This window comes from Sinocyclocheilus grahami, unplaced genomic scaffold (assembly GCF_001515645.1).
Source record: "Sinocyclocheilus grahami isolate Dianchi unplaced genomic scaffold, SAMN03320097.WGS_v1.1 scaffold792.1, whole genome shotgun sequence".
Taxonomy (NCBI): domain Eukaryota; kingdom Metazoa; phylum Chordata; class Actinopteri; order Cypriniformes; family Cyprinidae; genus Sinocyclocheilus; species Sinocyclocheilus grahami.
Window position 1 is genome coordinate 572,332 of NW_015505971.1, and position 25,810 is coordinate 598,141.

The 25,810-nt window shown below is 37.7% G+C and overlaps 1 protein-coding gene across 8 annotated transcripts in view; it reads left to right on the top strand.

Moving 5' to 3' along the window:
* LOC107561799 (plasma membrane calcium-transporting ATPase 2) overlaps positions 1 to 25,810 on the top strand; it is a 175,256-nt gene that overhangs the window by 111,935 nt on the left and 37,511 nt on the right. For 5 of the 8 annotated variants that reach the window (XM_016246288.1, XM_016246286.1, XM_016246292.1 and 2 more), the window contains 6 exons: positions 7,975 to 8,172; positions 16,750 to 17,007; positions 21,008 to 21,133; positions 22,870 to 22,995; positions 24,264 to 24,296; positions 24,934 to 25,026. In XM_016246288.1, coding sequence (XP_016101774.1) covers positions 7,975 to 8,172; positions 16,750 to 17,007; positions 21,008 to 21,133; positions 22,870 to 22,995; positions 24,264 to 24,296; positions 24,934 to 25,026 — 834 coding nt within the window. The remainder of the gene's footprint in view (positions 1 to 7,974; positions 8,173 to 16,749; positions 17,008 to 21,007; positions 21,134 to 22,869; positions 22,996 to 24,263; positions 24,297 to 24,933; positions 25,027 to 25,810) is intronic. The other 3 variants (XM_016246290.1, XM_016246289.1, XM_016246293.1) reach the window with 3 other exon arrangements.

Here is a 25,810-nt window from a genome sequence, read left to right on the forward strand (position 1 = left end):
CTCTCTCTCTCTCTCTCTCTCACACACACACACACACACACACACACACACACTCTCTCTCTCTCTTTCTCTCTCTCACACACACACACTGTGCCGCTGCCCACGGCTGCTTCATTACTCCACACAGGAAGCATGTGAGCGTGGGTTGGAAGATCCGTAAGCCTGTTCTTCAGGGCCGCCGGTGGATTGAGGGTGTTCACATATAAAAAACAGACCTCTCCTTACATCCACAGGCCTCCAGTCTGAACAGGAAAAACCCTTGTCAAAAACACGACTCCACAGCACAATGTCTAATTAAGTTGCCCTCAAACAGCAAGTGGCCACGTTAACCACCGCATCATGACAGATGTTGGAGTTTTATAACGAAGTCCCACGCTGAAATCTCTCCGTCCACCTCCACCTACCTCCACAGCCAAGCTACATTTATATACTTTTGTACGTGTCAGCTCAAACCCTTCTCGTTTGTAAGTCACCTTGATACCACCAAAGCAGCATCGAATAGGGACAGAGGCATAACGCTAGTGCGTATGAAATATTACTGTGCATGAATCACATTATTCCCTATTCTATATCCTATATTAAATACTGTAAGAAAAAAACTTTAATCAAAAACGGAAAGGTACTGGCAGTTTACTGGGCATTATTCTTTCAGTTCACAGACAAATAATATGGAAATTTCCTATTTCTTAATGAGTGTTTATTTAGCTGTATAAGATGTGAAAGGCTGTGCTATATTCTGAATTTTTTTCAGAGCATGCAGCAGACTGTATTCACTAAGTGCCTTATCACTACATAATAATGTTGAGGCAATTATTGATAAAAATATGACACTTAAATATTATATTATATTCAAACCTCTTGCGATTTTAAACAGTTGCTACAATGTAACAAAATTCTGACCGTGTAGCCAAAAGGTTTAAAAGAAACCACTCAATAGACATGTTCAATCAGTGATAAGGTTGTGTGATACGGTATATTTGAGTCCCAAATCAATTAAAACAGAAAAGACTGTTCGGCTGAGACACAATGTTGGTCATGCTTGAGTCATCAGTTCATGCAAATTTAAAGAGCGTTGAGCCAGAAAATTAATTTAGCGTGCAACTATTACTTGTTTAGAAGAGGGCTGCAGTGGGTGATGCTTCAAGCCTGAAGGCAGAATATATTTCTGTTTAGAGCATTTTAAGAAAGATCCTTATAATAACAACATACACCCACTAAAGTCCACACAGTTATATTGTGCTGCCAGATGAACAAATCTTGCACTGGAGTCTACTTGTCTAGTCACGGCACTTTCTCTATTATTTTATTAGTGAAGGATCCAGAGTTGTCACAGAATGTGACTCAGCAGTGAACTATAGGCTACTACACACCTCCATAACACAGAGATATCAGTTCAGCAAAATGCCATAGACACTAGTTCTGGACAAAACACTGCAAGCTAACAACTATTGCATCTCTGATGTCTTGCAGAGAGCAAGAACCCCCAGGAAATATTAGTGTGTATGATGCGTTATGCTGAAGTTTAAGTAGAAGTATTGATTTATCAGCACATGCGAGTGGGAATGTGGTGATAGACATAGAAAAACACTCACTCGACTGATAATGCAGTATGTCATCGCTATAAAACAATTACCAGCAATGGCCAATTAATTTCACTGACACAAGCCATCTTCCCAGTTTGTCGTCAGTCAGTTAACTTGTTGATTTGAGAGAAGCTGTATACAAGCACACAGTTAGCTTGGGATACTGTTGATAGAAACTACAGTAACACTTTATCTTAAGGTGTCCTTGTTACACGTTACATGCACTTACTATTAAAATAACAATTAATTATGCATAATTACATAATGTGTGTGTGATGCGTTATGCTGAAGTTTAAGTAGAAGTATTGATTTATCAGCACATGCGAGTGGGAATGTGGTGATAGACATAGAAAAACACTCACTCGACTGATAATGCAGTATGTCATCGCTATAAAACAATTACCAGCAATGGCCAATTAATTTCACTGACACAAGCCATCTTCCCAGTTTGTCGTCAGTCAGTTAACTTGTTGATTTGAGAGAAGCTGTATACAAGCACACAGTTAGCTTGGGATACTGTTGATAGAAACTACAGTAACACTTTATCTTAAGGTGTCCTTGTTACACGTTACATGCACTTACTATTAAAATAACAATTAATTATGCATAATTACATGCAAATAGCACTAAGCCAAACCCTAATCCTAACCCTAACCATATAGTAAGTGCATGTAGTTAAATAATATTGCTCAGTACTTAAATGTATAATTACACTGTGACAAGAACACTCAAATAAAACATAACCGACTACTAATCTTTGCATTTTGGCAGCTGAATTGATGTCAGTGTCAGTTAATTTGTCACTAAGGACATGGGAATCCAGTGTGGGATGCAGCTTTCCATGCAAACATCACTGCGCTCTGTACATATGAACACTGTTATACACTTTACAGTACAGTTTCATCTACACTCTAAAAAATGCTGGGTTAAAACAACCCAATAGCTGGGTTTGTCCCTTTTTAACCCAATTCTAATTTTTTTGAATGTATTCATTTAGGACACGCTTTTTGGTACAGCGGACCACCTGTCTATTGCTCCAAACTTCCTTTTGATTCACATACAATTAAAAATGTCATTTAGCCATTCGGTGACTGTATTGATTGAGCATTGTGCATCAGTGCAGGTGTTCTCGTGTATTATCATCTGCATGTGCTGCAGTGCCCAGCCAATACCCACACTGCTTTATGTGTAGGGTTTCCATGGTGATCTATTTTTATCCACATTGGAAAAGCTAGGCGATATTGCAATATGCAATATTGCAGGTCCTCTCGCTCCCTCTCTCTTTTAAAAGGGTAATTTTTGAATAACATATCAAGTGCATAAGCATATGCAAATATCTCCACTGAAAACGGATTCCAGCACAGTTTGAGCTGCAGCTGCATAAATAGCACAGAGAAGATCGAGCTAACGTTCACACAAAGTGCAGAAATCAATCTTTCGTCATTTTAAAGCGCACTTATTCCCTGCTCCCCGTCTATATTTGTCCCATATATACGGCGCTGCACGACGAGCGTGTATGTGTCCTGGTTTTACACCCTAATTAATATGACATTCAGTGGTGTCATGAGTCCCCAGAGCACGTCGATTCACACTTGTTCAGTGAGTAATGAGGTCAGCTTCACTCCTTCATTCTTCACTCCCTTGTTCGCTCTTTATCTTAATGCTGATTCCATTGTTTCATAAACTCAGCTAAGTATGCAGTGTGCTTTAAAATGCACCCTCTTTAGGTTTAGAGGCAATAAAATGGTCGTAGGTCATTGTGAAACTCTGCCAGCATTTATTCATCTGTTGTTTCAAATATAAGCGTGCAGTAAATATACAGTGAGTAGTATGACCAAAAACCAGCAGTCGTCCACAGGACTTTCCCGACTAATGCACTGAAGTCAGATGTGCTTTTGGTGAACTTCTTCCCATCGCTTGTGAAAAACAAGTACACTTTAGCATACTTTAAAATAGAGTACTTATTACAATATACTCAAGTGAACTGAATCTAATGTTTTCAGACACTTAATTGACAATGAAATGAAAATGTGTCACAGTTATTTAAAAGTAAATGCAGTTAGTTGAACTTAAGAGTGCTTTATTGACCCACTTTAGTAGGACTTAAATACAATGGCTTATGTAGCTTCATAATTACTTCTGTTGTCTAAAAAGCACTGAAAAAATGAAAGTGTCTGTTTTTAAGTACACTTGAGTGTCCTTTTATTTCTATAATACTATATTTATCTGTGAGTACAGTTTTTTTCATATACTTTTAAGATTTGAAGTCCATTATGAGTGCACATTCAGTACAGTTTAATGCACTTATTTGTAATGATTTTTCTGCTGTGGCTTTAGAGGCTCGGTGATATGCAGAATAATCAATTGTTTAAATGAGATTTGCAAGTATGCTCTTCAGTTGTACATGAATCGCTCTTGTGGTATCAAACTTCACTGCTATACACTCCATTATACTGTATAATGCATATATACAATATATATAGAAACAGTATATATATATATATATATGTGTGTGTGTGTTTATATATATATATATATATATATATACATATTCATGTTTTTTGTGTTTTTGTTTTCAAGGAAAGCTATAAATAGGGTCATAAACAATGAACAAGACTGACAGACTCATGTGCTCTTTTACGTTCACAGGCTTCCTCAGAGTCTAATAATAGAAGGCTCTGAAGTGCACGAGGCACCTTTATGAATCCGTATTTGTGTCGCACATGCAGTGATTTATTGTCTTTTGACTGTGGTTTTTATCACTGCAGCATGTTTGAGCCGTTTGCTGACACCTGCTAATGACTGTGTTTATGACTCGCAGTCTAAACCGCACGAAACACTAACATATTTATATCTCCCCATGCTGTCTTCCTGTTCCTTTTAATAAAGCTTTAATGCCCTGATCACGTGATGACAGGCGTGCTCTGAGCCCGGCTTCACTGAAGTACATGCATGCGGTCGGGCGATCACAGGAGCTGGGCTAGCGTTCACGGCGGGTGGGACGGATGCTCCAGAGATCCCCACACACACACACACACACACACACACACACACACACACACACACACACACACACACACACACACACACACACACACTCAATTAAGATGGAATGTGTAATGAGTTTAATTTTAGCACACTGTGCTATTTGCAACCTGCGCGTTGTTTCCCAGCGGCCACCTTCCCCTCCTCGTGTCACACACTGCTTCCTTCTCTGGCTGTCTCTCGGTTTCTCTGGGCCGCTCTGCGTTTGTGTTCCCATGGAAGCAGCCACCATCTTGTTTCTCGCTGCGTTAGCTCGGTGTCGACTTTGATGATAATTCTGGTGTCAGCTGAAGGATGTGTTTCCTCCGACCACAGGAGTGTCTGGCATCACCGCCTCAAAGTTATGCAGAAAATCCCAAGGTCAAATATACATGAAGAAATGGCAATATGTATTTTTGACATTATTTTGCAGGTGTCACATTCTTGCATTCAAAAACAGCTGGGTGGGAATCAGAGGTCTGAAGACGTGTTTATAGACAATTCACTTCTTTTAGTGTGACACAGTATCTGTGTCAGTTTTTGGAACTAAACGTAGCAAAGCTGCTGATATATATATATTTATTTTTTATTTTTATTTAATTTTTTTATTTTTTCTTCTCTTCAGTATGATGCTCTTTTCCAGTAAGCTACACTGCAAATGCTGGGGTCAGTAAGATTTTTTAAGGAAAAAAAATATATTTGTAGCAATAGCCAACAATACATTGTATGGGTCAAAATTATCGATTTTTATTTTATGCCAAAAATCATTAGGATATTAAGTAAAGGTCATGTTCCATGAAGATATTCTGTAAATGTCCTACCGTAAATATATCAAAACGTAATGTTTGATTAGTAATATGCATTGCTAAGAACTTCATTTGAACAACTTTAAAGATGATTTTCTCAATATTTAGATTTTTTTGCACCCTCAGATTCCAGATTTTCAAATAGTTGAATCTCGGCCAAATATTGTCCTATCCTAACAAACCATACATCAATGATCAATGATAAATCTCAATTTTAAAAAAATTGACCCTTATGACTGGTTTTGTGCTCCAGGGTCACATATTCATTAAAGAATCCTGGTAAAAATATATCACAGTTTCCACAAAAATACTGGACATTGATAATAATCAGAAATGTTTCTCAAGCAGCAAATCAGCATATTATACTGATTTCTGAAGATCATGTGACACTGAAGACTGCAGTAATAGCATTTAAAATACAGTATCAGTTGGGCAGTGAAGTACTTCCCTTTTGTTAATCAATTTGTTTAAAAAAAAATTATTTACTTGATTGACTGATATTTTGCAGTGGCTGATGCTTATCTTATAAACTTTTTTTTTCACATTTGTTTGTTCGTTCTTTTGGCCCTTTCTGTTACTCAGCTTGTACTGTAGTAACTAGTTCTTTAAACAGTACGCTTCATCACAGTCACCCTGTTCCATTAGCTTGTAGCTTAGCAAACTTCAGTTTGAGGACGCTGATATTGTTGTGTCGGTGTGTATGGCAGCTGATGGAGCGAGGGTAGCTGCTGCTGACAGCTGGATCCACAAACCCTGTTCATCACGGACCCTGGTGAACAAGGCCTGGCCGATCAGGTTTGTCCTGAGCCGAGCACAGGCCACCGCTCGAGTCTGACTGCAGAGCGATCGCTGTATCAGTGCCATCTGATCACTGATCACTCAAGCTTTCTGAAGAGTCTGCTTCCACACGCCAGAGTTCAGGACTGGATTATCCACTGGAGCTTTCCCAGCTCATAGTACTTTGTTTTCTCACCAAATGGCATTACTTTTTTATTCTTGTAAGTTGCATTTTTATCATAGTGCATACTGCTTGACCTTTCTCTGCTTGATTCCTCTGTGGGTAAAGCATCTGATCTCAAACACGTTATGAAGGAAGTGGAATTGTTAATTTCCCCAGGATTCCCATTCCTAGATTTTCTTGATGTTTTTGAAAGAAACCTGATCATCTTCTAAATATCAAGGCTGCATTTATTTGATTAAAATATTTGGATTTTATTTTATTTTTTACAATTTTAAATAACTCTTAAAATGTTTACTTAATTTTCAGCCTCGTTAAATTACTGTAGTTCTAATTCTAAAATGCTAAATGGCTCCTCAAGAAACATTTCTTATTATTATCAATGTTAACAACTATTGATAATAATCAGACAAATCAAATTATTACATGGCCATGATTTAATAAAATGAAGGAATATATTCTTAATCTGTGGGCACAAGTTCACTAAAATTTGAAAAATAAACAACACGCTCTAGGAACTAAGTGTTAATTTGTGGCCACAATATATATATATATATATATATATATATATATATTTATTATTATTTATTTTTTACAAAGAAAACAGTTGTGCTGCTTAATATTTTTGTGAAAACCGTGAAACGAAAATGTCTTCTGTAAACAACATGCTTTCAGCTTCAGAATCTGATTCCATCCAGTCGGAGGAGATCAAACGTGTTTGATACTTTAAGCCGCTTTTAGAACACATATTGTTTTCATTTGTCATGTTTCTTCTTGCGACAAGGTGCACATTTCTGCCTGAGTTTGTTCTGATTGGAGCGATTTTAAAGTCTGGTAGTGTGTGATCCTCAGTCATTTAGTGTATGATGCCTAGTGTTGAAAAATCTGTTCAGATTGTAAAAGTCGTGTAGTGTATTACGTGTAGTTCCTTAAGAACGGCTTCAAATCAGGCAGCTCCCTGACTGCTGCTGCGCTGAGAGTTAATGCAGAAGGGCTTTATGTAAGCGTGTAGATCAGCCTGTGCTGTGAGTCACTGGGGTAATTGGAGACTGTGGGTGACATGAGGGCCCAATCTTACACAGAGAGATGGATTGCTCATTTTCCATTCGTGGGCACTGGATGTAAAGGCTTTTTCTGCCGCAGCGAAGAGAGACGTTACATCTCTGAACTGAGACGCTCATGGAGCCGGAGAATAGAGCCATCCATTAGCATTCACACTCATCTCAATGGCAGCTGATCGGCTGGAGCCTCTGGAAATACACGGCCTTGGTCATCAGCACACAGTTACACACTAAATCAAAAAACTAACTAACTAAATAAATAAATAAATAAAATTACTCTAATTTGTTACAGACTAACTGCATTTGGCCATCAGAGGGTTGTAGATACAGTGTCGACCAGCAGGGGCAAACAGCGCAAATCTGACTGAGCCGACAGGTCAGATACCCAGTTGCCATGGTTACAAGTGCCCTTTTGACCTGATTCACACTGAGAGCCACGGCGGGCTGCATGTGAAGCTGCTCTCCTGTGACTCGATCGCTCGTGTTGCTGGTGTTGTGTTTTCTGCTGACTTGTGACGCTTGTCTTTGCTGTTTCCCCACAGGTTTGGATGGAGTTGCCACAGATCTAGATAAAAGAAAAGAAGTCTTCGGGCAAAATCTTATACCTCCAAAGAAGCCAAAAACTTTTTTACAGTTAGTGTGGGAAGCATTACAAGACGTGACCCTCATAATCCTGGAGATTGCAGCGCTGATCTCTCTGGGACTGTCCTTTTATCAGCCGCCTGGAGAGGGCAGCGAGTGTGAGTATCTGGTGTTTCCTCTGTCATAGACTTCTCCAATTTTACAACAGATGATTTGCACAAAAAATATATAGTCCTATATATATACTACCGCTCAAAAGTTTGGGATCAGTAAGACTTATAATGTTTTTAAAAGAAGTGTCTTCTGCTCATCAAGGCTGCATTTATTCGATCAAAAATACAGAAAAAACTGTAATCTTGCAAAACGTTATTACAATATAAAATAATGCTTTCTATTTTAAAATACTTTAAAATATAATTTATTTCTGTGATGCAAAGCTGAATTTCCATCAGCATCATTACTCCAGTCTTCAGTGTCACATGATCCTCAGAAATCAGTATAATATGCTGATTTATTATTAGAATTATCAACAGTTGTGCTGCACAATATTATTTTGGAAACTGCGATACTTTTTCAGGATTCTTTGATAAATAAAAAGTTAAAAAGAACAGCATTTATTCAAAATATAAATATTTTCTAACAATATAAATCTTTGCTATCACATTTAACACATCCTCGCTGAATAAAAGTTTTAATTTCTTTCAAAAAAGAAAGAATAAAAATGTACCGACCTCAAACTTTTGAACGGTAGCGTACGTATATTGTTAGAAAAGATTTCTATTTTAAATAAATGCTCTTCTTTTTAACTTTTTATTCATCAAAGAATCCTGAAAAAAGTATCACGGGTTTCCAAACAAATATGAAGCAGCAACAGTTTCCAGCACTGATAATAAATCAGCATATTATACTGATTTCTGAAGATCATGTGACACTGAAGACTGGAGGAATGATGCTGAAAATACAGCTGCGCATCACAGAAATACATTAATATAAATTTTAAAGTATTTTAAAATAGAAACCATTATATTATATTGTAATAACATTTTGCAAGATTACTGTATTTCTGATCAAATAAATGCGGCCTTGATGAGCAGAAGAAACTTCTTTAAAAATACATTACAAGTCTTACTGATCCCAAACTTTTGAGTGTATATATGCACTTCTTATTCATTTATAAATGTAACCAAGGCCACAAGATGTTTTCTAGGCCCACACAATCCAATTGCTCTAAACCGGTATGGCTTTATTTGTTCTGTTCAATGTGAAAAACATCCCAGTGCTTTTCAACCATGCAGTGAGAATCAATGGGGTCAAAAAGTCGAAAAAATACCTTCTTTTATTTTCCACAAAACAAATCAAAGTCAGAATTTGTAGACAGAATATGTATATAAATTTTAAAGTATTTTAAAATAGAAACCATTATATTATATTGTAATAACATTTTGCAAGATTACTGTATTTCTGATCAAATAAATGCAGCCTTGATGAGCAGAAGAGACTTCTTTAAAAAAACATTACAAGTCTTACTGATCCCAAACTTTTGAGTGTATATATGCACTTCTTATTCATTTATAAATGTAACCAAGGCCACAAGATGTTTTCTAGGCCCACACAATCCAATTGCTCTAAACCGGTATGGCTTTATTTGTTCTGTTCAATGTGAAAAACATCCCAGTGCTTTTCAACCATGCAGTGAGAATAAATGGGGTCAAAAAGATTTATTTTCCACAAAATAAATCAAAGTCAGAATTTGTAGACAGAATATGTCACTTTAATATTGAGGTTAGTTCATATGTACCAGTAGTTTAACAGCTGCTTTTGTACTGTAGGTGCATGTATGCTCGTTCGCTGCAGAGGTTTGATGTAATACTAATGTTATTATGTTCACAGTTGCCCCACAATGTATGTTGACACTTCAGCCACATCTTGTATGGTGTTATATTGCACACATACCAATCCAGTGGTTTGCACTCAAATACTGCGCAGGCTTTACTCAGGTCTGACTTCACTGACCGAGCCAGTGTTACAATGACTTCTAACCAGCCGATGTCAAGGTGGTTTTTAATGGATGCCCGTTTCCAAACATTCTGGTGCTCATGGCATCTTATTCTGGCCAGGTACCGAGAAAAGAGTCTGAGTGACGTGTAAAGCGATCAACCACAGTTAGTTTAGATTTGACATGCTGCTGTTTAGGGACAGAGTTACCTGAAATACACACTACCACAATATCAGAGCAACTATCAACCATAACCACAATTAATCACAGACACCTTTTCAACACTACTTTTTTTTTTTTAAGTATTTGAAACAGGTTCAAGGTTTTGATGAAATGTGTGTTTGTGCCTCTGTCGTCACTATAAATGGTTTTACGTGCAGTGACTTCCAGACATTTTTAAGTGTGGCTGAAGTGTCCAAATACACTACAAATGGCAAGCATCTGAATTAACTGAATCCATCACTGAATCCACCTAAATACTTTGATTTATACCAACAAAGTCCATTTTATATATTTAATCAGGTAGAAATAGCTCTTTGAGGTAACAGTTGCAAGTTAGCACTTTTTACAGTATACTATTTTAGGTTTATAATATGTAAGTTATATATAATATCCAAACCTGTTTTCTTTACTGGACGTCTGATGGTTGAAGGGCACAATGTCCATCAGCAGAGCTCAGCAGCTCTTGTCCGCGAGCATGACTGTGCATTCAGAGTGAGGGAATCCAGTGAACGAACGCTTTCCAGGCCTCTAGAGTTAATGAAGTGTGCGCTGGAAGAATAACCTTTAGGTGAAGGCCATACATCAAGCCACCGGGCCATCAAATGTGCAATGAACACGAAAGCATTAAAGCAGCATAAAGAAGCGAACAGAATGCTGAGCAATCACGATTATCAATCACGATGATGCTCAAGGATTCAATTACTCCAGGAATGGAAAATTATCTTTTATTCCATTGCAGTCTAGATGTGAGCAAAGAATAGCTCACGCGATCTTGAACCTCCTGGAACAGATACCCTTCACTATCATAGAGCAGTTCATGTGCATGTTACTAACAAAGCCAAACTAACTACAAAGCTGATATTATGATCAGATTATATGATTATGTGAATCTGGCTTAATATCATCAAACCTATAAGAATAGTTCATCCAAAAATGCAAAGTTGCTGAAAATGTGCTCACCCTCAGGCCATGCAAGATGAGTTAGTTTCTTCATCAGGTTTGTAGAAATGTAGCACTGCATCAGTGTCTCAGCAATGGATGCTCTGCAGTGAATGGGTGCCATCAGAATGAGAGTCCAAACAGCTGATAAACACATCACAATAATCCACAAGTAATCCACAGCACTCCAGTCCATCAGTTAACATCTGGAGAAGACAAAAGCTGAAACTAATCCAGCATTAAGACGTCTTTATCTTCAAACCGTTGCTTCTGGCTAAAATTGGAGTCCATAATAACACTTCCATTCTGACGGCACCCATCCGTTGCTGAGCAAGTGATGCAGTGACACATTTCCACAAATCTGATGAAGAAACCTGAGGGTGAGCACATTTTCTGTTTTGGGTGAACTATTCCTTTAATATAATACTATGCATAAGTGCACTGAACTAATGAAGCTAAACAACACTGAATCTAAACCACAGCCATAAGATGATAGGAAAGGAGCACACCGAAAATAGCAGATAACTAACTGAAGAATATGTTTCATTAAAGTGACAATAGCTCGACTGTTTTCAAAGAGAAGCAGCTTTTACAGTAAGGACCTAGTTTGTCCAACAAGTATCACAAGGGAGTGCTCATTTCTTGTGTTTCATGTCATATCAAATCTTGCATGAATCTTCACAATTGAACGAGCTGTGAAGGAATAATCGAACATGCTCTGAAATGATCCTTCCTTTCATATATACAGTGGGTACGGAAAGTATTCAGACCCCCTTAAATGTTTCACCCTTGAGAAACTTAATGTAGTTAACTGCATTCTGTAGCTTAATTACTTTCTGAGACGCTTGTAGCTTCCCTCACATGGTTCATCATAAGCATTAATATGCAAATTGCACGTTAGTATGCATGATACACCTGCAGTGGACTTTTAATGATCACTAGAGAAGAGAGTCTGCAGATGAAGCGTCCGCACAAACATGAGCTCCACTGCCATTGACTCTGAGATTTGTGACACTTCTTCTGCTTTTAATGGAGAACGGCGCTGTCTGTGTCTCGTAAGGAAGATGAATTGCACCGCCGCTCCGTGTGTCCAGACATCGCTGCCGTTCAGATTGAATTATGCCCATACAGATCTTCAACCTGCAGCTCCCGCATGAAGATAAGCACAGGCAGCGTACAGATCGATGCAGGCAAAATCTCACTTTCCAGCCGAAGAGCTGGCAGCAGCACATTACACCTCAAGAAGGATCTGTAGCTTAAAATACATCATGAAGGTCATTTATTCACATAACCCTCAGGTTGGTCCAAACCTGCATGCTGCAGTTTTTCATGCAGTTCATAAATAGAAAAAAAATATATATGTATATATATATACAGAATTTTTTTTTACAATTATTTCTTTAAAAATGTACTGTTGTGGTGTGTTCCATGAACAACAAGAGGCGTGAGGGTGTCAAAAAAACATGCAAACAATATGGACATAAATGCAGTCAGCAAATGTAGTTCATATAATATAGTTCCATTCAAAAACAAAACAAAACAAAAAAACATTTAGACACTTCACAACTTAAATTTTTCTTTCTTTTTTTTTTTTTTTAAAGAAAGAATCAAAATGATGATCATCATTATGCTGAACCTATCAAATGAGCTTAAACCGGAAAGCCAGAAACAGGTCAGAAACATGCATTTGTCTAACTCTGACAGAATTCTGATCAAACGAGCGATAACTGCGCGTGTGGTTTGGTGAAGTGTCAGGAGCGTGTGCAGCTTACAGAGTCACGAGCTGTTATCTAACGCAAGCTCAGCACCGCGGACAGCTCCACACTCCTGCACACAGTGAAGAGATCCACACAGCTCTGTCCCTGCACCGCCATCAGGAGATTCCTTACTGCACAGCCTAATAATACACATCTGAAACCCACGCACAGCAATATTCATCAGATTTAAAGAGATAGCTCACCTGATGAGGTACACCCCATCTTGTTGTTCCAGAACCATTCAACCTTTGATTTTCTTCTTCCAATTCAAGCTATTTATGGATTTAAAGTGACATAATTTTATTAGAAGTTCTGCAACTGATCACCTTTTCTTTAAACGTTTCTCTTTTATCTTCTCTGGTTCACTTGGAATGGTGTGATGTAAAGAATTAATTTGAGAAGTACAAACATTCCACCCAATTAATATGAGCTCGTAAAAAGAGTAAATAAGAGTCATAAAAGGAAAATCTAGAAAGAGCTTTTTTTTTTATTAAGTTTGGCATGTCACAGTCATGCCAAATGACTATTTTTCCATTTTTTGCAATCATTCATTACATCTTATTTGTTTATTTATCTCAACGATTGTATTGCTTTATTTATTTCAGTATTTATTTATATGTTGTCATTCCTATAGCACTTAAGTAGAAAAAAACTACAAGCTACTAACAGAAATGACCTAACTTATAATGAAGCTAGTTAGGAGAGGAATGTATCTTTAAAAATAAAGAAATAATAATAATAATAATAATAATTCAATGACACACTTGAAACACAGAAACAACAACAAAAATCCTAATCAGAAAGTTTTTAATAAATAAATAAGTAGTTTTACAAAATTCACAGTTTCATCAAACACGCTCCAAAATGCTCATCTCTCTTCTACATATCTCTACTTTTTGTAGATAATAATAATAATAATTTAATTTTTTAAATTTTATTTAAATTAACTGATTCAAAAATAATTTACAGAGTTTGTATTTTGGATCGTCTTTATGTATAGCAGATGATTTAGTGAAATATTTTGGATTAGTTCATGGACATAGTTTGGACATTGTTCCCTTAAAGAAGCTTAATGTATTAATTAAGGGTAGCTTGATTACTTTCTAAGTAGCTTGTAGCTTTCCTCACATGGTTTTGTCATAAACATTAGTATGCAAATTGCACATTAATATGCATTATACACCTGCGGTGGACTTTTAACAGTGCGGCGGTAGAGAGGATCACAGATGTGCTGAGACGAGTCTGTGGACACCAAGATGCAGCGGCTGATCATGAGCTCCACTGTTTTTACTGTTTTAAGGTATTCCTATATAGCATTCTATCATTTAGTGCCAGCAGAAGAAAAACTCTCTCCGTGATTGATTTGAGCTGCTGAAGAATAAGAGAGCCAGCCAAACAAAAGTGCAAGATGTCAAATGTTGGGAACCGTGTGTACGTTAGCAGTTTTCCTGAATCAGACGGTATTTTGTGTGTCCTGGTGTATTCAGGGATTCAAGTTCTGTCGCTGCGACGGATTTGCGTCAGTTCATAAAGACAGTCACTTGCTTCATTCCTGAATGAATCAGCCGTTCGAACGAATCAATTGAATGAATGATTCAGTGATAAAATCAGTGACTTGCCGCCACCTGCTGGCGGATTTAGTTTCATTTTTAGCATATCATTTCAGTTATTTAAATCATATTTCTGTATTCAAAATTGTATATTTAAAACATTAATCTCCACATGAATTTATGAATTGAATTGTACTCATGCCACCTCTGAGCCTCATTAAACGTCTGAAAATACATCTACAAGCCACTTTTGTGTGCCACCTCTGCAGTACAAATGAATGTATTAATACTAATTTCATATGATTGATAACTTATTTGTATTATTCTACATATTGTTTTAAATAGACATTTTATAAAGATTATAAACATACATTTTTGAATTTGACATAGATGAAAATGTATTTTTACAAAGGTAAAATCATTACAAAGGTAAAAAGAAATTACTCTTGTAAGTCACTTTAAGGAGTCAAATGTCACCTCGTATTAGGAAGGCTAATTTTTGATCAGAATTTTTGATTATTGATCAGAAGGTGCTCCTAAGTTTTAGGGACAAGCGCTCCTAATTACAAGAAGAAAAACACTGCTCTTAAACTGGGTGTGTGACAGATATGGCTGAGGAATGGGGTTTGGTCGAAGAAAACATTTTTTTTTTTACTTTAACCCCTGCAATATAATAAGAAGTAAAATAAGACAAATAAGTTACCAATCATATGAAATTAGTATTAATACATTAATTTGTACTGCAGAGGTGGCACACAAAAGTGGCTTGTAGGTACATTTTCAGACGTTTAATGAGGCTCAGAGGGGGCATGAGTACAATTAAATTAATACAATCATGTGGAGATTAATGTTTTAAATATACAATTTTGAATACAGAAATATGATTTAAATAACTGAAATTATATGCTAAAAATGAAACTAAATCCGCCAGCAGGTGGCGGCAAGTCACTAATTTTATCACTGAATCATTCATTCAATTGATTTGTTCGAATGGCTGATTCATTCAGGAACGAAGCAAGTGACTGTCTTTATGAACTGACGCAAATCCGTCGCAGCGACGGAACTTTAATCCCTGTGTATTCTGCAGTGGCTGTGTCATTGTGACAGTGGACAGCGTGTCCTTTTGAACGAATGCTTTCCAGCAATCAGGGTGTTCCTGTGCTTGCAGTGAATGCGTCTGCTGTTTTATCCTGCACAGCTGGAGCAGGACTGGCCTCTGCTGCAGACAGACTCCCAGCGGAGTCACTGCAAACCTCACACTACATCACTCCAGCAGGAAATCATTGGAAATAATTGGACATGACCTGAATGTGTGTACATCATAAAACAGATGGATTTCTAGATGCATTTCTTCATCATTGTGTGGTTTATAGTTATTTAACCGTGAATATGTTACCCAGTTCAGATATGGGATTTGTCAGAATCTTTGTCAGTGTTTATCTAACATCAATCTAGTGTTATATAATATGCGCTCAATGCATACACAGTAATCACAGTTATTATGAATCATTGCATTTGCGCAATATTCTGCATGAAGTGCCATATTTAATCACACTCCAAGTGAAAATACTTTGGTGAATATGAAAAAGTGCACTTTACATTTCAGTTGAATGAAAATAAATATAATTAACCAGATTCATCATCTATCGGGAATATCATTAACAATTATATTAACTTCCTGTGCCCTCATAAACCAAATGGTTTAAGCAAAACATATATATATATATATTTTGTTATTTGAAAAATAATTTGTGTCTTGTGTGTTTTTATGTGTCTGTCTCTGTGATTTTGTTTATCAGAAATGGCTCCTTTAGCTTTCCATCTTACATTACAATGCAAAGATATGCAGAGACATGACACGAGAAGTGATACTTTCTATGAATAGTGTACAAATTAGAGCCTGAAACTCTTAAAAGTGTTAAAAGTGAAAGTGTTATATGAGAACAAAAAATATTTATTATTATTATTATTAAAAAACTGTAACAGCATGGGTAAAAGGGTTGCAAGTTTTCAATTCACCTCCACCTCTTTCAGATAAAACTGAATGCATGTTTGGTAACACTTGCTGGATATTTCACTTTAAAAGTGTTTCAAGGTGCACATTATAACAATACGTCTGGTCCGGAAATTATGAACTTAAAATTGTAAATTTGCTTTGCTGATTTTAATAGACTACCAGAATCGTATCCCTTTCTTCTGACGGCTGTTTGTTATGGTTAATGGGATTTGTTTCCACCAGAATGTTTAAATCTGCTCTTCCTCTTGCTGCAGCCTGTGGGACGGCAAATGCGGGTGCGGAGGACGAAGGGGAAGCGGAGGCCGGATGGATCGAGGGGGCTGCTATCTTACTCTCAGTGGTCTGTGTTGTTCTGGTCACAGCCTTCAATGACTGGAGCAAGGAGAAACAGTTCAGGGGTTTACAGAGCCGCATCGAACAGGAACAGAAATTCCAGGTGGTGCGAGGAGGGCAGGTCATCCAACTTCCTGTGGCAGATATTTTGGTTGGCGATATTGCACAAATCAAGTATGGTATGTGTCCTCTTTTTTTATCCTGTTTTTAGAATTGGATGGCACAGGCTTATAGGTCCTTTACATGCAGTCCGCTAGCAGTCACATGGCACTACATGGCACAAGCTGATTGGCCTGTACTGATTCTGCAGTGAGATTGCTAACTCAACATTTAAATACTTTAGTTTAGCATTGGATGTAAGGCCCTGTTTACACTGGTATTAAGATGTGTTTTGGTCGATCAGAACGCAAGCATACAAGGCAGACTCATTCCCGTTTGCATCTGCTGTTTTAATACATCTCTTTTGTGTACATGCAAACACTTTCTTGATTTCTTTAAAGGGAGGGTCTATAAGTGGGTGTATGCATGGACTTTTTCTGATCTTTTGATCTAATGTTGCGAAATAAGCTCATGCAATTTACACACATACGTGAAAAGAGCCAACAGAAAACAATACGGAGAGCAGCAACTTTTGGTGTTGTCCACTTGTGATCGGATCAACACAAATGCACCTTAATACCAGGTGTAAAGTTGGGCCTGCAGCACACTATCAGAGTTCCTCCGAAATCCTCCACCTCCCCCAGCTCCACCTGTCTGTTAGATTTGCTACATGCTTTATGTACACCTATACATGCAGCAGCGGCATGAACTACGTTAACAACCAACTTCATTAATATTGTAATATCTTATTAACATGTTAAAACTATCCCAAGTACTGTTATGACTGAAATATTTAATGTATATATTAGTATATAGTACAGTATATATGGGTGATTCTTCAATGTTTCTGTCTTCTAGAATAATTTTTAAAAAACATTTTGTGTGGTGTGACATGCTAAACTCCATCTAAAACAATTTTAAATAGTATTGAGCTCAATCTTTTTAAATGATCATTCATGCAGCTTTTATGAGCTCATATTAATTGAGAGACTACAGTACATAAAATATGTATTCTACAATTCATGTCACACTACAAAACCATTTAAATAATTTATTGAAGACATAAAGGTGATGAAAAATGGTTAAAAACATTCTAAGAAATACTTATCAGTTGCAGTATCTACAATATACACATTATCCTTAAATCTTGATATATAAAAAATTCCATGGACGTGTCTAAATCTATAATATAATTTAATATAATAGATGAAATGTAGTTTTAAGAAGTACATTTTTCAGGATTTATAATTGAAGGTTCACCCATATATAATTTGAAGTCCACTAATTAAGTGGTGTGTTATCAAGAGAGTTTTACACATGACTGGACATCATTGCTGTGCGATGAAGCAAGACTGATCTGTGTCATTAATTACAGTTTGATTATGAGAGTTGGTCAAGCTGATCAACACTTTCTAGTCTGGAGATTTTATCAAACTAAAGGGCTGTGCTGGTTCTGCAGTGTTGGAGAGGTTCTGGTGGTTATTTTGGATCTCCTGAACAAGTGGGAGGCAGATAATGTAGCTGTTGACAGTGACAGAGCGATCCTGTGTGTGAGAGCGTTTGGTAGGCTGGAAGAGGGGAAGATCTCCTTGACTAGTGCAGTGATGGTTAGCAGTCCCAGGCTTACCATTATTTTTGAATATGTGTGGGAGTTGATATGCTGCTTTGCAAAGATGTAAAATAAAAGCAAAATTATCTCTGAACGAAATGACATTCTCTTGATATATAAAACAACAGAAGGTCCAGATACTGAACCCTGGGGAACACCTAAAATATAGTGTTGCCTTATTGAGCACAACATGCTGCAGGCCTTGTCATTTTTATGTTGACTCAGTTAGGGCTGTAAAGTCAGAAATATTGGAGAGAGATTCTGTTGTGAAATGCTTGACAAGTGCCATCTTAGAGGATCAACTTTGGAATTCTTTGGAGACAGCAATATTGATCCAGACTTGTTGTTTGGAGAAACTGAAGGGATTATTGGAAGGAACACAATGGCACTATGAAGAGCTTTGGAGATTAGATTCTGAAATATGCTTCATTCCTGAGTGGCTGCCTGTGTTAAGAAACAGTTTTGTCCCTGCTTTGTCCTTGACCATTAGATTTAACAAGTTAAGCTAAAGAAAGACTCAGGTGTGCTTGCTTTAGGTCACTTTGAATATCATGCGCATGATCAAATTTACCCTCTTTTAATAGGGCATACTAACCCTAACACTAATAGAGAAAATAAATTTACAGTTTGGTTAATAGAGAAATAATTCCTCAATATATAACTTTAAGACATTTGACTCCTAAAGTTATTTTTTTTAAATCCTGTTGTTCACTCATAAATCTGTTAGCCTGTTAACAGCTGCTTAGATGTCCCAGAGTACATCACTTTGCTATGGAGCCCCTAAAGGGACATGGTGGTGGAAAAAAATCAGATTGAGTGAAAAAATTTGGGGTGGGAGGAAAAAATATTTGTCAGATTTTTTGCGTTCTCTCGCACAACTTTTGTGTTCCCTCGAGAAACGTTGCGTTCCCTCGCAAAACTTTTGCGTTCCCTCGCAAAACTTTTGCGTTCTCTCGCAAAACTTTTGCGTTCTCTCGCAAAGATATTTGCGCTCTCTCGCAAAACCAGGTGAGGTCAGACAAATACTTCCTGTTTACTTTACATATTGTAGTGGTTCATACAGCTCCATACGTTCACAATGGAGCAGTTCATAGAGTTTTGTTTTGAACTTGGACGAAATAGTCAGTGCATGCTTATCAAGGCACGGTTTTGGGACATTCTAAAACGCTAAATGTAAACCACTGGATGACTAAATTCAGTGCATACCTTATTAATAAAGCATACCCCTGTTGAAAAAAACAGCATATGCTGGTTAGGTATGTTCTGACGCTGGGATGCTGGTTTAAGCTGGTCCTTTGCTGGTTTATGCTGGTCCTTTGCTGGTTTATGCTGGTCCTTTGCTGGTTTATGCTGGTCCTTTGCTGGTTTATGCTGGTCCTTTGCTGGTTTATGCTGGTCCTTTGCTGGTTTAAACTGGTCCTTTGCTGGTTTATGCTGGTCCTTTGCCAGCACATGACCTGCATAAACCAGCAAAGGACCAGCATAAACCAGCAAAGGACCAGTTTAAACCAGCATCCCAGCGTCAGAACATACCTAACCAGCATATGCTGGTTTTTTCAACAGGGGTATGCTTTATTAATAAGGTATGCACAGAATTTAGTCATCCAGTGGTTTACATTAAGCGTTTTAGAATGTCCCAAAACCGTGCCTTAAACTATAAACAAAGCTGACTGTATTTGAACTTGAGTCCAAGTTTAAAATAAAACTCTATGAACCGCTCCATTATGAACGTATGAGCTGTATGAACCACTAACTTACAAGCTGTAAAGTAAACAGGAAGTGTTTGTCCGAACTCAACTGGTTTTGCGAGAGAATGCAAATATATTTTGCGAGAGAACTCAAAAGTTTTGCGAAAGAACGCAAAAACAATTTCCTCCCACCCCAAATTTTTTTTCCACCACCATGTCCCTTTAGGGGCTCCGTACTTTGCCAATATAAATTGGAGATCATTTAAAGACATTAAAGAAAAATGAAGATCATTTAAAGACATTATTGTGACACCACTGACCATATACACAGTGGCTCTAAAAACAATATATTGTTAGTTTTATCATTGATATCATCATTAGCCTGTGACTGAGTTACTGCAGCAGTCAGTCAGTCCTTCTGCATACATTTTTAAAAGTTTCATCTACGTGTGTTAGACATACATCTTTGGCTGTTGTGTCCCATGTTGCTGTTTGTTTAGCACCTCACATCATGAGTACTGTATTTTAAGATGCTGTTGTGTTTGATTCTGTTGCGCTCTTCCATCCAGCTGTTTCATTAAGCAGTCCTGTGTGGACGTCTCCTCATTTATTTTGTGCTGCTGCTCTTATTAAATGTGGTTTGGTGAGGAGTGTATTTGTTATGGATCAGAGTGCATGGCTAAATGGATTGGTTTGTATTTAATTCTTCTAAATTGACATGTTAAATTGACAGCCCTAATCCTTTTGAATTTTCATGAACTAATGCTGCATTTCTGTGTTCAGGTGACCTGCTTCCAACTGATGGGGTCTTGATACAAGGCAATGATGTGAAGATTGATGAGAGTTCTCTGACAGGAGAATCTGACCATGTGCGCAAATCTGCAGATAAAGACCCCATGCTTCTCTCTGGTGAATGCCCACTACTGCTATATTTATTTGAATGTTGTGAACTTCTGCACATAATACATATTGAAGGTCTACATATACTATAGTGAATTAAATATCAATTCAACAGATTATGTCAGAATGAAGACGTTCTGATCGATTTTATTGGTTTAATACAATCAATACGGTCAAGCCCTCTGAGATAGGACCGAACAAAACCTGGGACAGTCATGCTGTCATTCATGTGTTTGAACTAGCAACTAGCGTCATGATAATCTATTAAAAACATAAAATGACACATCAAAATATAGGGCCAGATTTACTAACAGCTTGTGCCAGCGCAAACCGTCTTTTGCCATTAAAATAGTACTGTCAGGATTTACTAAAGAAGTGCAGTGAAGAATTAGCACTGAAAGGGCATGGACACAGGTATTTTTGTGCCTGACCTTATTGAATATGCATTTGTAGGAGTTCCCCTTTCAGACACAAAATTTATGGGAGGAGAGTATTCAAATGAATCACACAACGTGATTTACTAACGTTTGCGCTCGTCAAATTACTGGTATTTTTCACCATTATTTAACGCCCCAAAAAAGAACGTCTTAAACTATTGCGGGTGATTTACTTATGCGCCTGCGTCATAAGTAGATCACCCGCACCTGTCTCATCGGCTCTGCTTATTTGCAACTACGCTAATTTGCGCTGTGCTTCGTATATTGTGTTCGATATGTAAAGCTGACCACACACTCTTGAGGATTTTAAGGCGATTTTAAGCCTGATTTGCACCCCCCAAAAATCCTCTATTGTGTGGCATCATTACGATTATTTAACTGCTCCCAATTGAGACGGAGCATCCCCAAACTCAAATCGTAAATATCAAACATGTTTGATATTTACGACTTTTGATCTGGCTGCCTCCGACGTGATACCCACTATTGCCAATGAGAGCGAGCAAGCGTCACCTACCGGATGTTGCATGCTTCTATAGCTGAAACTTAGCAGCCACAAACATGCCACGAAATCAGAATATATCACCCATATTCTTTTTTATACTTAGTTTTTCACTGAGAAACAGAACGCGTGCCGGCAGAGCCAGCTGACGACATTGATTGTCCTCTATTTGTTTTTCTTCTCTAGTCACGTTTGATCTCGCGAGTCTCCGTGAGATCTTGTGTCACTGTGAAATCGTTCCTACAATCATCAAGTGTGTGGTCTCGCGGTCTGGTTGAATCGGTCTAGTGTGCACGTTCAGAGGATCATAAGGCTAAAAATTGGCTGAAACTTTCTTCATGTCTGTGGTCTCCCATGGTTTTAAAATCAGTTAAGATTTGAAAATCGTCTAGTGTGTTGGCAGCTTTAATGAGATGTTGCATCTCTGTTTTTTAATTTGCGTGTTATCAGTAAATCACCCACAGAAATGTCCACGCCAATTAGGCTCTCACGCTAATTTGCCCTGCTTAGTAAATCTGGCCCATAGTCTGTTCATTCCCAACTGCACCATTTATTGTTATGCATTTTTTTAAGAGAACACTTTTAATGTACTTTGATTCTACAACTTTTATCAAAAAGGACAATAGTGAACTAGTCCTCTGTTTGCTTCATGGCCAGTCAGGTGTGCATGAGGGATGGATGTTGACAGACAGCAGTCTGTGGTGTCCGTGTATGACGTCACACACTGTGTCATTTGTGCTGAGGTCAGAGCGGCCTGCTATTATTTACAGTTTCTCCATGACTTACTGCTCGGTTAACTGAATCACCAGGCACCCATGTGATGGAGGGCTCAGGTCGAATGCTGGTCACGGCTGTCGGAGTGAACTCTCAGACTGGGATCATCTTCACTTTGCTCGGTGCTGGAGGAGAGGAGGAAGAGAAAAAAGAGAAGAAAGGTGCGTAACTAAAGCTCAGCTGGGCAAAACCTCAACAGAGCTGCGTTACATCTGCCCAGGACACTTCTGTACATGTAATTCCTGTCAAATGATAAGCAGCTATTATTGTATAAAAATATTTAGGTTTAAATTTTATTTACATCTGTTTGGATTACTCAGTTTTAACATATATAAAACACAAACTAATATGATGTACGTAAATGAAACGGGTAGGGCTGCCCTCGACTAAAGATTTTTCTGGTCGACTAGTAGTCATTAATTTGAAGCATTAGTCGACTAATCACGTTTATTAATAAACCATTTAAATCATAATAATGGCTCAAGCGCATGCATAAAGCTTGCCACAGCACACCGGCAGAAGTAATGATTATAAATGTGTCAGGGAAAAATAGTAAGGAGGCTGCATTAACAATTTAATAATTCACTGATAAACTAGTGCTTTCTTTGTTCTCGGTTTCACGCTCAAGTTCACAGAGGCCGAGACGGCAGAAAGCGCATCCTGTTTGCTTTCATTATTTTACAAAAGCACAACGTTTTGTTATTGTGAGTGCACACAAATAAACGTAGAGTCTTTACAGATTTGAAAGATGCATTACTCTTATCTGTAACAGCAAAAATGAGGGAGTATTTTAAGAGCAAGTGAGAAACTTATTGGATTCTTTGTTTATAAATATGTCTGGTTATTGCGTAGTTATATCACAGATTCAGTTTATTAGTAAGTTACTAAGTTTCATTTATGTATGACTGACAAATACGCGTCACATGCATCTCAAGTTTATTAGTATGCTAGTGTTAAAACAGTGTGATTGTAAAAGATGGAAATTGTATTTACGTAATTGATAAAACTCTCCTTGTGTTGTCAGAACATTTCAAGTGAAAAGTAAATGTATTTACTGTTGCTCATCGATTTTTTAAAGAATTAAACTATGGTGGATAGCTCATCCCACAGGTTTGATACCTCAAATTGAGGATTGTGTGCCGTTTTGATTGGACTTAAGAAAACCCTAGCAGCACCCTGCTAAACACCCAAGTGACGATAAGTTTTGAGCAGCAGAGACAAGTTTCATTGAAAAAAATTAAAAAAAACATGCAGCTCATTTTGTCCCAATCAGAGACTGCTTTGGGGTAGAATGTGTACTGTTGTTTTCCGTGTGGCTGCTTCAGACTGACACTTGAAAATGTGCTGTTTCTGGTTGGGTAGCATGTGCTACCCGCACCGTTTGTCAGCATAAGGCCTTATGTGTGTGTTATTCTGCAAACCGCCACAGGTCAGGCTCTGGAGGATGGCCATCAGCTGGCAGGTAGAGTATGAATCTCTGTACCCGGGGATATCTGCAGTAATGCTCATTTATTACCCCACTAAACCCGCTCTGCCCTCCCGAGCCCCGCTTTAGTAACCGCGATCTTTCACTTAAAAAGACGCTCTTTTTAAGTATTTACAGAAATGCATTTCATCCATGATCCTGCATAGATGATGATCAGGAGGTTGTGATGTAACCCCGGCTTATTCCCTCAAGAGCGGATAGATTGTTTGCGGTTTCGTAGCCTGGTAGTCTGATACCCCACAGCTTGTAGAGTGTTGTGATTGAAGCACTTGGATTTGATTTGGAAGCATGTGTTTATTTGGTTGTTTTATTTTTTTGAATCACCTGTTGAATCATTTACTTACTTGGTAGTGAACATAGCAATTGGAATTTTCTCTCAAATTATGGGTATCTGTCAGTGCCAGCTATTTGTGCCATTGATCATTGTGTCGTTTTGTGCCTCGACTTTGTTTTGTCTACCATATTATGTGTAACCTGTCTTATGTTGTAGTGTTTTTTTCCATCTATGTCATTCTTTTAACGTCGCCTTTCAGTTGACAGCAGTATATTGAAAGATACGAATCGTGGTAACGACGCTCTTAACCATGTTACTTTTGTTCATTATTACGGCTAGACTGCTCCCATCCCTCCTCACACCCCATCGCAACTATAGCTACCGATGGTGCGGCAAGCTCAAATGTCCCTGGTAATACCAGCCTAGTCAATGGTAGGTTGAGCAGCTCTCTGCTGTCCGTACCTCAGTGGCTCCGCCTCTCCTCCTCCTCCAGTTGTCTTGATCTTCCTCTCCTGCTGACTGTGCGTTCCTCTCAGTGCATGTCACCTCTAATCGCTCACTCATTTTTTGTTCTCCTCCCTCTTCTACCCTTTTCTCTTCCATTATTTTATACGTATGCCAACAGCAGATTGTTCCATTGGTTGAAACAGGCTGTTTGACTATTACCAGAATAGTCCAGAGACTTGAGCATTTATTCAAATAAGAACTGCACCTCAACTAATTTTAAATTTCAGTCATTTGAGTTTCAAAAAGAATCAGACAGATGGACAGATAGATAGACAGACAGACAGACAGACAGACAGATAGATAGATAGATAGATAGATAGATAGATAGATAGATAGATAGATAGATAGATAGATAGATAGATAGATAGATAGATAGATAGAGACATAGATAGACAGACAGACAGACAGAAAGATAGGTAGATAGATAGATAGGTAGATAGACAGATACATAGATATACAGACAGACAGACAGACAGACAGACAGATAGATAGATAGATAGATAGATAGATAGATAGATAGATAGATAGATAGATAGATAGATAGATAGATAGATAGATAGACAGAGACATAGATAGACAGACAGACAGACAGACAGACAGACAGACAGGTAAATAGATAGATAGATAGATAGATAGATAGATAGATAGATAGATAGATAGATAGATAGATAGATAGATAGATAGACAGACAGACAGACAGACAGACAGA